This window comes from Nyctibius grandis, chromosome 4, assembly GCF_013368605.1.
Source record: "Nyctibius grandis isolate bNycGra1 chromosome 4, bNycGra1.pri, whole genome shotgun sequence".
NCBI classification, from domain to species: Eukaryota; Metazoa; Chordata; class Aves; order Nyctibiiformes; family Nyctibiidae; genus Nyctibius; species Nyctibius grandis.
In genome coordinates, this window is record NC_090661.1 from 36,383,766 (window position 1) to 36,396,962 (window position 13,197).

Sequence of the window (13,197 nt, forward strand, 5' to 3'; positions counted from 1 at the left end):
TAGTGTATTTATCTGATGAATAGAAAGAAAAGAGAGTTTACCTAAAAATTGCACAGAACCAGTCAGAATGCACAGAATATTTTCTTTCTTGTTAGCTGTTTGACAACTGGGAGTAATTTGTATAATTATGACAGCGTTTAATCTGTTTTTAAGCTCTTTGATGATTTTAGCATTCCTTCATGAAGTTCCTAACCAGATCTCTCAAAAAGTGCTGAAAGAAGCTTATTTATGAAGATTGGTGGATTATTTTTCTTGGGAAGTCAGTATTCTAGTTCTGATTTTGCTACTTGTATGATATACTGGGCAATTGTTTTTAAGGCATCAAACACGGGAGAATCTAAACTCTCACAATCGTGTTTGAAGATGCTTTGCCTTTCAGTGAACATTTGTGTAAAAGCCATGAAACAGGCTTCACTGCTGCTTTTGGTAATTTTAAATATTTTTTCAGAGCTAAGCAGCAGTAATGCTCCACTGCCCACAGACTGCTACCTTCTGCTTTTTTGTGTGTCAGTCGTCTTTTTATGTTGATGTCCTTGCATATAAGTATAGTATTTGGTGTGCAACAGGGATTTGTTTGGTGTTGATAGAGGTTTTTCTGTTGCGTAATTGGACACTAAAGGAACATGAAAAATCTCAGAGTTTGTCCTTGTCTAGCTGAGCCAAAATATAACTACAAAATTTTCTACGGAATAGTTAATCCTTCTTCACGATGGATTTCTAAAATCAATCTAAAACATGTGTTGCATTGCTCTATGTCCTTTTTTGAGCTATGAAAGTAACTCATCGATTGTAAAACAAGTTAATGAAGTGATGGTGGTTTGTTTCTGACAGTGGCTTTGTGCAGTTGTTTTTACCAGGTTGTCCAGTGTTGTACCAGTATGTAAGTCCGCAGTACATGCTTAAAAAAACCCAATGTTGTTTTAGAAACACACTAACTACTAGAGATTTTACTAATCTCTCTGCACAAGATGTTGCAGCTCTTCACTTACAAGGGCTTTTTTTAAACATAAATAATTGCTCTTCACATTTGTTTTGGGGTTATATTTGGTTTAAACTATCAAAGCCAAGGTCCTTGTTAAAGCCAGTGAGCTGTAAGGGTGTTTTGGCTTATGAATATATAATGAGTTACCAAAAGGTAGCTTGCTTTCAAAATTATTTTATACTGAATGGAGATGGCTTTAAGCTTTACAGCAGTGTAGATAAACTTGAATTTCACTGCCCTGGTCATGAAGAATGTACTTATTGTTGGGACAGCAAAATTTAATCTTATGGCAGCTGCACTCTGTGGTTTGTGAAAGGAGAGATGGAGTAAAGGAGAGGAGAGAGAGTGGAGCTGTCAGCAGGAATGTTTGAGAGCAGACATGGTGGGAATCTCTTTTCTTGACTCCTTTACTCCACCTCTTCAGAGCTTTAGACCTCTGCAGAAAGTGTCTTGTACAGAACTTTTCTAGTTGCCCTCAGTTCTCCTCTTGCCTGTTGAGTGCTTCTTCCTTCAGGAAGCAAATCTTTCTGTTTGTGAACTGATAGCCATTCCATCTGAACCCCAGGCTCTGGGAGAGGAGAGCTCTGTTGATATATAGGATTCAAGGGAGGGGAGGGTTTTCCATGGCTGTTGAGTACTTGTGACAAATGCCTATTTTGCTTGCATCTTAAGCTGACTCTGCAATGAGTTCTCCTTTTTACCCTAGAGCTTTTTAAGAGTGTGGGCTAGTAGATTGACTGCAGCAGTGTATTTCATTTTCCCATATGTATTCCCATAAAATGGCTTTCATGAAGGAAATTCATTTGATTAATTATTCCATATTACTTGAGTTAAGACCCTGTAGTTGGTTATAACGGAAATTCTTACATAGATCACCCTTTCTGGATGTTTTACTATACTATTTGTTATGTTATCTTTTTCCTATTCTGCTCTACAAACATCAGTTCTTTCACTTATCTTCTGTATCATTGCAATGCTTGGACAGAGATACTGTGATTAAATTCTTAGTTCTGCTCCATACCTGTTGCTCTCAGTTTCAGGAAGGAAGCTGTTCATTATGGGCTTCCAGATAGGAGGGAAACCAGTGAAACTTGCATCAGTGTCGCTGCTTGACCCCTGTAAGAACTGAAGCTTCACTAGGTGTTTTTAATTATACTATTGATGAATTACATACTGTTCAGGAGGATGGTAGCATATGATCTAAAATTTTGAGAGGGATCCAGGCTGATTTGTCTTTCTGGGTTTTAATTCTGTGGTTGGAGTTGTTTGTACAAATGACTGTTTAAATACAGAACAAAATGCTATTGAGTTGCAATGACTTAACTGTCCATTTAAATGTCACAGGTAGAGGAGGATGATGATACTGAATCACGAGAGGAAGAAGAGAAGGAAGAACTGAAAAGCTATTCAAGAAGAAAGATTGTTTCCAACTGGAGCCGCTATGAGGATACAGAAAAAGAGGGACAGCATGAATGTGGGGAATCACAGAGAGGAACAGACTTCAGTGTTTTGCTTAGCTCAGCAGGTAAGCATTTTCTACTCTGTAGTTTTTTAGTTTTGCATTTTGAAATGTTACTACTTTTCTGGCTGTCGCCCTTAGTGATGAAACAGGGCCCTAGAATACCATTCCTATCTGCCTCAGTAAGTCTGCCATTGATGTATTTAGGAGTGTTCAAAGTCTCCATGGAAGCAGACTTAAAGCATACAGGCTGCACCAAGCCATGATATATGGGGAGTAAAAGAGGGCTGCTGCATTTACAGCCTTCTTGTGAAAATATGTATGGGTTTGAGTGTGTGCAGCATCCAGTTACTTTGAGCCTATTCTTGCTGACAATGAATTTCTTACCGATTTTGGTCATTGGGTTGCTTTACAGAAAACAAAAAAGGTTGCTAGTATGACTAAACACAGCAAATCAGTCAAGCAGATGCTTGCTGTTGTTTGTTTTAACAAAGATTCGTAATCAGCACCGTACAGATGTGTGCGTGAATAGCAAGTGTTACTCTCCTTGAAAATAAAGATCAGTTGTTTTCCCCTCTTTAAAGGAGATTTTAGAAGGAGGAGGTGGAGGGACAGGCTGTACTAGATCCTGTTTTTTTTTTAGCTATACATGAATAGTATGGGCAGTTGGACAAAGAACAGTTACCGAAAATTATTTTAGAAACTCTTGATGTGCCATTGTGTTGGAATACCGTTCTGTAAAAAGCTGCAAACAATGTATTATGGGTTTTTTTTGAGCAACTTGGAAGCTCTGAATCTCTCAAATGTTAGTAATTGGATTTTTCAGCCACAGCTTGGAGAGGTAAGTTAGAAATTATCTATGGTAAAGAAACAAGAACCAGAGGTTTCTTTCTCTGTGCCAGAATCAATTTCTGAAGTTCAATTTTGCATGAACATTGCAGAATCGGGCATAAATTTCCATTTTTAATCATAGGATCATGAGATGTGTATTGACTTCTCTGAATGGTATGTTACATGGTAAACAGTGTTGGAGTCAAGATGCCTGGTATGGACCACAGAGCTGGATAGGTAACATAGCCTGCAGAGCAAAGTAGGTATCACAACTCAAAACTTTTTAAATCAAGAGACCTACCCTAGGCTGCCTGTTGCCATGGTTCAGCTTTTTAAAACAAACTTTAATATTTCTAAATTTATACTTTGCCTTCAGAATGTCTTTAAAATGTTCTGATGAATAGTACTTTTGAACTGAAGATATAAGGAAATACTATATATTTTTACTAATCTGTACTTTTGGTAAGTTCTACTCCAATACAGTTATTACCAACCCATTTATTTTACTCTGTAGATTCTCTTAATGCCTAAAATTAAAATCTTGTTAGTTAGTATTCTTACTAGTTATTAATTCTAAAACTTTCATTTAAAGAGTGCTTTACTTTATTTTAGGATATATTGTGACTATTCTTGACATTAAAATAAATTGATAAGAAACAGCAATGAAATAAAGTACTTTCTTTCAGTGGAAGAAAGAAGTACCTTCTAAACAATAATGCCGATTTCTTGGAGTCCCATGAAAAAGCAGTGTGTGCCGGGGTATTTCTTTGTGCAGTTTCTTTTGCTTAGGTGTGAAAACTGAGAATGCAGTCATCTTTATTCCTAGTGGTCTGAGAAGAAGCTTGCATCTCTGCTGTATTTGATAATTTTGACATCCGTTAGTATATTGCTGTTTAGCATTCTGAAGTTGCACAATGGGTCCAATTCAATTGCAACAAGCAGTTAGGGGAGTACTGAAGAGGGAATGGAGTTAAGTGCCATTTTTCATGAATGCAAAAGCTTAGAAAGGTCTTGCAATTTCCTATTAATACAGAACAATCTAATTAATGCAGCCAGTTAGAATTAAAAGATTAAAAACCTGTTCTCCTATGTAACATTTAGGTTCCATAATATTGAAAGTAGGGTCTTAAAGAGAGTGCCATCCTTCAAGATACAACTTGAATTTATTCCCAGAAAATATCCCGTTAATTGAATGAGATAGGGTAGAAAAAATAATTTGGGATAATGTAGTAATAAAAATAGAATTAATGCTAGTAGACAAACTTAAATGGAGGAATTTCTGATGTCCAAGGAATTAAAATTGCAAGCTTGGTATTTGTTTAATAATTTGTAGACGTGCTTCTACATGTAATTTTCTAGTTAAAATAAAAAAAAATAGCAAAATAAGAAGACTAATATTCTGTAATATGGATGTCAAGTTGATAATGAGCAGGATTGGAGCTTTTACATCTAGTACATGAACATTACTGTTGCTTGAATTAAGAAAGTAACAGAGTATGGATTGTTACACTGTATTTTTTTCAGTAGCAGAGGAAAGTGGGATATTTTTTCTAAGAGGAAGAAGGGGTTTGCAGAGGATGATCAGTCTTTAGGGTATTTTATTTTATGTTTTTCAATAGCTTCTGAAGACACACTTTTTTTAGTCCCTGCCTCAAGCCAGTCTCCAGTGCAGCACTGATTCTGTCTTTTCAATCAAATATTTAGGCCTCACTAGTCCCAGACTGTCTCTAACTGTACCTTGTCTCTCTGCTGTCAGCCTTTGCCTGCCTACTAATTCTTCTCACTTTCCCTTGCTTCTGTTAATTTTTCTTGTTGTCTATGTTTCTGATTCCTTTTGGTGGTGGGTCTTTTCTCACTCTTTTGTTGTGAGCCATCTCCCTTCCACATGTATTCATTAAAATCCCGCTCTGTCACATATATTCTGTCCCTTGCTCTATCCAGTCCTGGTGATCCCCAGTTCTGAGTTTTTCTGCCTGGGAATGCTCATTTGACTTAATTTTTCTCCCATCCACTATCACATCTTCTTCTTATGTTCCTCCTAGTTTCTTTCCTTGTGTAGTCAATCCCAGTTTATTCTTTCAAGCTTCCGGTTCTAGTCTCCGCTACAAGCTGTTTTCTCTATTTTCCCTCCACGCACTCTGTTGCTATACCCTAAATCCTATTCAGTTACCCAACAATATGAAGTGACAGGCCACTGTTTTCAACTAGGGTAGGGATATCAGCATAGATGAGGTTGCAGAAATATGCAAGACAACACTTTTTGTTTGGTGTTGTACCTAATGCCTATTAAATGGAGTCTTCTCTTACAGTGAAAATCTGGCTCTTCACTCATAACCAGAGGTTGGAGGAAACATAATTCAGTTGCTTTGCATATTGAGATGACATACAGAAGGTCACTGAGGATGGACTGTTTGGTGATGGGTTGTTAAGCTCCAGCAGATCTTGCCAAAAAGTACATACAAACTCTGATTTCTAGAAGCTTGTAGCTTAGCTAAATCAGGTCAGATTTTTCACAAAATGAGCAGAGTGTACCTCTCTCATACAAAAACTTTGTCCAGCCTGATTTCACATTACTGATTCAGGGCAGGAAAGTGGTTACAGTTTTTCAAAGGAAGAGCTTACAAGGGCTTTTTTCCCAGGTCCTTTCATGGTAGAAAAATGTTCCAGCCATTATCTGACTTTTTTTAAAAGATGGTGGTGGGGGGAGGATGAGGAAAAACTACCCGAAGCAGACAATTGACATGGAAAATTTCAGACTGAATAGTTAAAAAAGCAGTTGAAAATAGACTTAAGTAAGAACTGCCAGGTGGCTTTGGTAACAGCTGATGTCACTAGCCTGACAGATCTTCTTTGTTAGGGCTTATTATATTTGTGTGTAAAGCAGGGTGATAACTTTAGTTTTTAAGTTTGCTTCTTTCCTTTTTTCAGCATTTTATATTTTTTTAATTAACCTTGAATATAGCAAAGCGAACTTTTCTGGATTGCTTTTGATGTCTAGCTGATGTAAACTACAAGTCCATTGTGAAGCCTTCAGGGAATATGCCTTGGATCAATTTAGTAAAAATGCTGTTGAAGCGTAAAGAACAAGAGAAGTGGAAGTGATAGGATAACTGTACTTTGCTAGAAGAATCTTGCCATGTTTGAAGAGCTGTCCTCATTTTTTGACTGATGAGGGTTAAGTGTCCCAAAATAGGTTTAAGTCCTTCATTAGGTTTTTGGCTGTGAATGGATGCTTTATGTTTAAAAATATGCTTTTAAAATCTCATTACAGAGCTGATCAAAATGTATCCAGGGACCTGATCACTTTTCTTTAAACGTGGTAGGCATTACCAGTACAGCAGCCAAAAGCTGCCAACATATGTGCCTCAATAACAGTGTGCTGAGCTGCAGGATGTGGTGATTATCAAGATGAAAAAATATAATTTGGGACATGAATTTTTTCCTGTTTGGGTTTTTGGCCATGGCTGAATAATTCTGATGGCCTTAAAGGGTAAGAAAGAGAAATGCTATGTAGTTCAAACAGAACTGGCAGAATGGTTTTAATATTGTAAGAATACATATAATTTCTTGTAGGTACCTAGCACTTGAATACAATAGGAAAAGTGGAATAAAAATCAAGAGAGCAGTGACTGGAGCATAATAGTCACGAACAGTAAGTATAGGAATTGTGAGGTAGCAGTTACTTTCTGTCCCCTAAAACCCTGTTGTTTTCATTTTTTAACCTCTTGCTTTTGGGCCTCTCTAATTTTGATGCGCCTATTGCAACATATAGCTGCATTTTTGTCATTTTCATGGTCAATACATACATGATAATTAGCAGTATACAGAAGACCATTGGCTGTCTTGGAAAAGCTGAACAGATAAACTTGTGGAGCAAGGCTTGTGTTAAAAATAGGTTTTCCTTCAACTTTTCTATCTTAAGTATATACTGACAGAGATTTGGGAAAAAATGTAGAGTGACGAGTAAATGAGTTTTCTTATTTTCAGTGCTAATTCTGCTCAAACAAAAAGAATGGCAGTGGCAGGGCATGGTTTGGATGCTAAAAATGAATCCTTTGAGTTTTAAAATTCTAGACAATAGCTGAAAATCAGTTTTCATTACAGAACTGCCTTAATTCATTGTTGATTTGGATTGCTGTATATATCAGGGGTCCCACTTTCCAGTGGTATTTGATTGCCCACTTCTACTACTTTTCGTTTTATATGTGTGTTCTGTGAAATTATTTATGTCCATATGTCTTCTTAGAACTCTGTTTCTTCATCCCTGTTTCTTGTACCATTGAGATACCGACTAACAAAGAATTGTTGTGTATCAGCTCCGAAAGCATTATTGCTCTGTGTGAAAAGTAGTGATAAGTATTTTTCTAGTTCTTTTTTGCATGTCTTCATGACTGCACATGGAGCAGATGTGTTTTCAACTAGTGCATCTTATTTTGTCAGAAATTCAACAGATACAAAACTTCATGTCCCTGCAGTTCACCAGGTGGCATGAGCTCTGCCTAGAACACAGAGGTATTGGTTACTTGTTATTACTTATGAACAGCTTTAGGGTATTAGTACCATGTTACTGGCTTTGAAAAAAGATTACACTGTTGCAACTAAGGGTTGGTAATAGGTCACTTGAATATTCCTGGTATATGCGCTCCTGAAATAAACAGTTAAGGGCATGTGCTTTACTTGCATCTTTCCTCATGTTCTTTTTTTTTTTTTGCTACCTCATTCCATAAATGTTCTCTGAGCTTCCCTGACATGCTCTCCTCTCCCGCTTTTCCTTCTAGCCTCATTCCAGCACATCAGAACTTAACTTTCCTTCTTGGTGGTCGTGTGGTAGATACTATTTCCCATCTGTGGACGCACCTTATCCAAGTGGTCTCATTTCCGCTTGCAAAGGTTTTAGTTGTGACAGATTTGCCCTGGGCAGCCTGCAACTTTGAACTTGATAGACCTGAGAGATACTGCTGTTTCATATACCTGTAGGTATCTAAAATCAACAAAAATGCAGCCTCTCCCCTTCTCAATCTCTCCTCCCCAGCCAAAGTAACTTTCCCAAACAGAAAAAAAACCTTCCACAATAAAGATTTGGTGTAAAAATCACAAGACTTGGCATCAGTGGATGCTCGTTATCCATCTGCTCAGTGCTTCCTCCTGAACTGTTCCCAACATTACAGGAATTCATCTTTTTTGTTCTAATCAGACAAGCTGTCCTTTTTTTTTTTGGGTCTGAACTAAAAATAGGAAGTGCCAGATTTTAAGTATTAATTACATTTTCTTGATAAATGTATTTTCCTGTAATAGGTAATCTGTGCTCATTATGTATGCGTTCATATCTATGCCTTTTTTCCTCCTCAGTTTTATCTAAAATGTAACCAAAACTGTATGATTGAAGCATAGAAGTATAATGTGATTCCATGTCTTGAATGCGTATAAATGTAGGATAACATTTCTTATTTTCATTTTAACATTCTGATGTCTTAGAACTATATGACCATATGTATGTGATAGTACTGCAAAACTAATGGTAAGTAATAAAAGAGAAATCTGAAAGGTTTCAGTGTTTCAGAGAGATTTGTATGCTTTATGATTTAGAATTGACTGGAGTAAGATTCACAGACTAAATGGGTTAAATTTTGTTCCCGTTAAAATCAGTGTGGTAAGCTTTTTCCCATTATTTTAATTTTTCACACCGTGATTGCACTCGTTTATTTGTTAAGTTCCAGATTTCTGGATTTAAAAAGTTTTCTGACCGACAGCCTTCTCTAATCTTGGACCTTCATCTTTTGCTGCTGCTGTATATTGACGTTTTTTCTGCTGAATTGTGTTTAAGTATGTTTTGGTTATGAAATCACAAATCTAAGTTTAAATGTGGAACAATTTATCTTTATTCCTGTCTTGCTGTTATCGTGTCCAGTACTTGAATTTGTAGGCTTGAGAGCTGGATAAAAATGTCTATTTACCCGATTCACTGTTTCTCTTGTTTAATCATGTCCTTTGTTTTTATAATAACCCTAACACCAGTTCTGTCTGACTAGGCCTCATGTTGGTCATCATGGTTTCAGCCACATCATCGTCTCTGACTTTCCTGCCAGTGAAATCCCCTAACCAAAAATGAATTATTCTCACTTTTGTACTCAGACAGTTCATTTAGTATTCCAGTCTTAATTTTCAAAATTCAGTGTTATTGCCACTACATACCTGTTCCCTTTCTCCTATTTTTACTTCTTTTTACTTATTTTCTGCCTTTCCCCCTTCCTTCGAATTTTCCTTTTACTCCATGATTTTTTTTGTTTATGATAAGGATGATAAGTGTATCAGATGTAGCAGACTGGTTTAATTGCAGAAGCCAGACTTCATTTACTGTTCTGTTTCTCATAAGGGTAAAATTATTCCTAATATTAGTTTACAAACAAAATAACTGTGATAGGAACGTTTCCTTGTTCATTGATGGATGCTCCAAAGCAATGTTGTGATCAGACTGCATGTGAACCACCATCAGAAGAGACTGACAGACCTGTTCTTCTAGCAAGATGCTCAGAAATTTGTTTGCAGGGAGCAGTGCTGTTTCTAAACATTGGTTTTGGAGTGAAGGAAGGGCTATGAAGTAGGCAGTGCTCTAAAGCACGGAGTGTTTATTTCTTCCTTAATCTCAGTTGCAGCTCCTCTTTTCTTCTAATCCCATTTGTGGTCCTGAAATTCCTCCTCACGTTTGCTGCTGATGGCTTGGGCTCTCCTAGTCCTTCTCCTTTTAATGCTTTCTGAGTCACATCTATTCATTTTGCTGTTGTTCTTTCCCTGATCTCATCCTGTTGCTGAACAGTTCCTACATCCAGCTTCTAGTCTACGCTTTCTCTTGATCCTTCCCTCACCCCATATTTTTGTACCTCTCCAAATCACATGTTGGCTTCTCATCTGTTTTGTGTTCTCTTGCCTATTGTTCACTCTCAACTCTCCTGGGAGTGGCATCTTTGGCATTTCTGGCTGTTGTATAGGAAGATGGCTCTTTTGAGCACTTAAAAGATTTGGTTTTTTTTTTCCCAAAGAGCTTATTTTTTTTGTCTAGATCTGGGTAATTTTCTTGAAGAATGTCAAAGGAATATTGAGCCTTGCCAAAGTCTTTGTTTCAAAACAAGAGTTGTATTAACTGTCTGTTCCACCCTCAAGGGAACTCTTCTGTCCTGTTGTTGTCCTTTCTTGCAAACCAAACCCTCTGCATGAGTAAAATTGTGAACTAGAAACTCTTTTAATAAAAAGCGTGTTTGAGGGACAGAATAGGGTGCGAGTGGGGAGGAATTATGTTTTCTTTGGTTCTGACTCATTTTCAACCTTTACTGGAATGTGAATCAGATGACCTTCCTTTGACAGTACACACTCATCATCTCAGCTTATAAAGCGTGGTATTTCTGAATCTGCTGCAGATAATTTGGATTGTGAAACTGATCATACTGTCTCTTTTTCTTTTTAAGCTCTTGATTGAAAACAGCCTGTGATGATGTGGTATTTTCTTTTTGAATATGTGTGTGTGCTTCAACATGCAGAAACAGTCTCGCTAAAAAGTGTGTATGAGCTAGCTACAAAATGTAAGGGAGCAAGGTAGAAGAATTCAAGATGGGAGTGCTTTAATAGGATGATATAATTCTACTGATTTTTGTGTTATAAAATTTTTGTGTCATAAAGGCTAGAGGCCATGATTGCATATATTTATAGCAAAGAAATTTTCATTTGAGACACTTGGTTAACTTTCTGCTGGGAAAATGCTGTCAGAATGGAGATATTAGAAAGCTAAGTATTTTAAATTGACAGTTCAGTGGTAATAGGAGGTAAAGTGGGTTAGATTTTTCTGAGTAAATAAAGTGCTAGGGATGCAAGAGTAATAGTCCTGGAGAGAAAGTCTGTACTCTTTCAGGAAAAGATACCCTGTTTGCAGAGTTCATTGTCACCTTTCTGATGCCCAAGGAAGTGTACCAAAGTGATTATAATGGAAAACAACACTTTTGCCTTGGCTTCTTTACTGATAGTCTTATTAGTTTTTTTTTTTTTCTCTAGGTGTACTTTATGTTTCTGAAAGTGTTAGAAGAGTTCAGCATGACAGACGACAAATGTTGATTGTTTTTTATAACTTAAGATTTGCTTTGGGCTAACCCACTTCTTGACTGAAATCCTTAGACACAGAAATAAGAGTGACATTGGCAAGACAGAAGTTATGCATAACTGAAGAGGCAAACAGCCTTCAAAGGCAAAGAACATTCAGAAAAAAGATGCTTTCAATTTCTTATGTAGATATATTTCTTAATGCACATTGCTACCCTGTCTGACTGATTGGAAGACAGACTTGTTCTGAAAGCCAGTACCTACATCTCACCTGACTATCTTACTCTCTGCACAGGGCTTTGTCACGATGTGTCTGTGGGCCCAGAGGTGGGGGGAGCAATTAGTTTGAAAAAGACTGACTGGGAATTGAGGCATCTTACCCAACCCATCTGACCAATATTAGGTCAGTCTAAAGACATCATTACTGTCCTTCGTTCATGATCCAGGTTTTCCACATAATGCTACTCTTCATTTTGGGGGATAAACCATCCATCAACCTGGAAAAAAAATCTAAAATGAAAATAGGGTCCTTTGAGAAAGTCCTTATAGTCTGCAACCTTCAGCATTGCCAACTGTCACAGGTCTCTGCAGAGACTACTAACTTGATCTGTCTCCTGAAAAATCAACAAACCCTGCTCCTCGTCACCTTCTGTTGTGCACATGGCGCAAGTCACAAGAGCTGGTTAATTATTCCAGAAGTTTTTCTTAAGGCCTGGAGCATTCATTCTGTTTCCGTCTCTCACGCTCTCTCTATTCTGTCTTGGACATGATTAATTTTTGTACACTTCCCTTTTACCTTCTTATCTTGAAAAGCATGCTTTTCCTTTTAAGAAAAACAACAATATATTTGCTGCACCTTTCAGGTGCCCTTTTCAGGACTACATTACCCCTTAGGACAAAACCTGACAAGGAATCGTATCCAGCACTTACTAGCGGTTTTGTTTAATCTGTGTTTGAAAGAGACATGGTGCCACTGGCACAACAGTGAGAATGAAAGGTATTTGCATGTTCCCTTTCATCTTGTGGTGTCACCTATCACTTCAGATGGGAGTGGGTGCAAAAAATAACTTCTGTGTAAGTGGAGAAACTAGCTTTTACCCCAAGTAACAAAATACTCTCATTTGCCCAAAAAGGGGCTGGCTAACACTGCTTATTCCAGCTGCAAAAAGTGGACTTGTATTGGCTTCCCCTGCTCCCACATATTAAATACTAGAGAAAAAAAATCTGTAGCTGTTACCAGTCACATTTGTGAATTGGCTTCGTTTGATGGTGTTTTTCATCTCTAAGTAATTGTATATGTAATTATTAATTACTTTAGTTGTCACTCACTGCTAAAACATGAATTCTGATGAAAGTGGCTATAACTTATTTTGCATTTTCTCTTCCTTTATATATTCTTAGAAGGAACCTAGTGGATGTCCGTGTTTTGTTTCTTGCTTTTCTGTCTGTACTTCTCTTGCTTTTATGGATTGTTTGTTTTTGTTGTTCTGTTTGTTATGCAGCTGTGGAGTTCTTATCAATAAAAATGTAATGAATTTGAAGGTGCTTTATATTTTGCTTTTGCTCTTGATAATAAATAAAGGTCACCTCCCCTCTTCTGAAGAAATGAGTTTGAAAGACACTTCAGTGATATTGTGGATTTGGCCCATCACCAGATATGGGCCTAGGAACCTGATTTGACTGCATGAATGGTGTGAAAGAGTTGGCAGGAACATGAAATGGAACAGCTGGTGAGAAGGGAAAGATCTTGGGGAATCAGGGAAATACTAGGATTGGTATTGTAATAGTAAGGGAAGAAGCAAGAGCTCCTTTTTCAGTGGTAGCATGCATGTGTATTGGA

General features: G+C 37.3%; 1 protein-coding gene across 1 annotated transcript in view; it reads left to right on the top strand.

Moving 5' to 3' along the window:
• AVEN (apoptosis and caspase activation inhibitor) overlaps positions 1 to 13,197 on the top strand; it is a 104,468-nt gene that overhangs the window by 21,713 nt on the left and 69,558 nt on the right. The window contains exon 2 of the mRNA XM_068397602.1: positions 2,327 to 2,507. Coding sequence (XP_068253703.1) covers positions 2,327 to 2,507 — 181 coding nt within the window. The remainder of the gene's footprint in view (positions 1 to 2,326; positions 2,508 to 13,197) is intronic.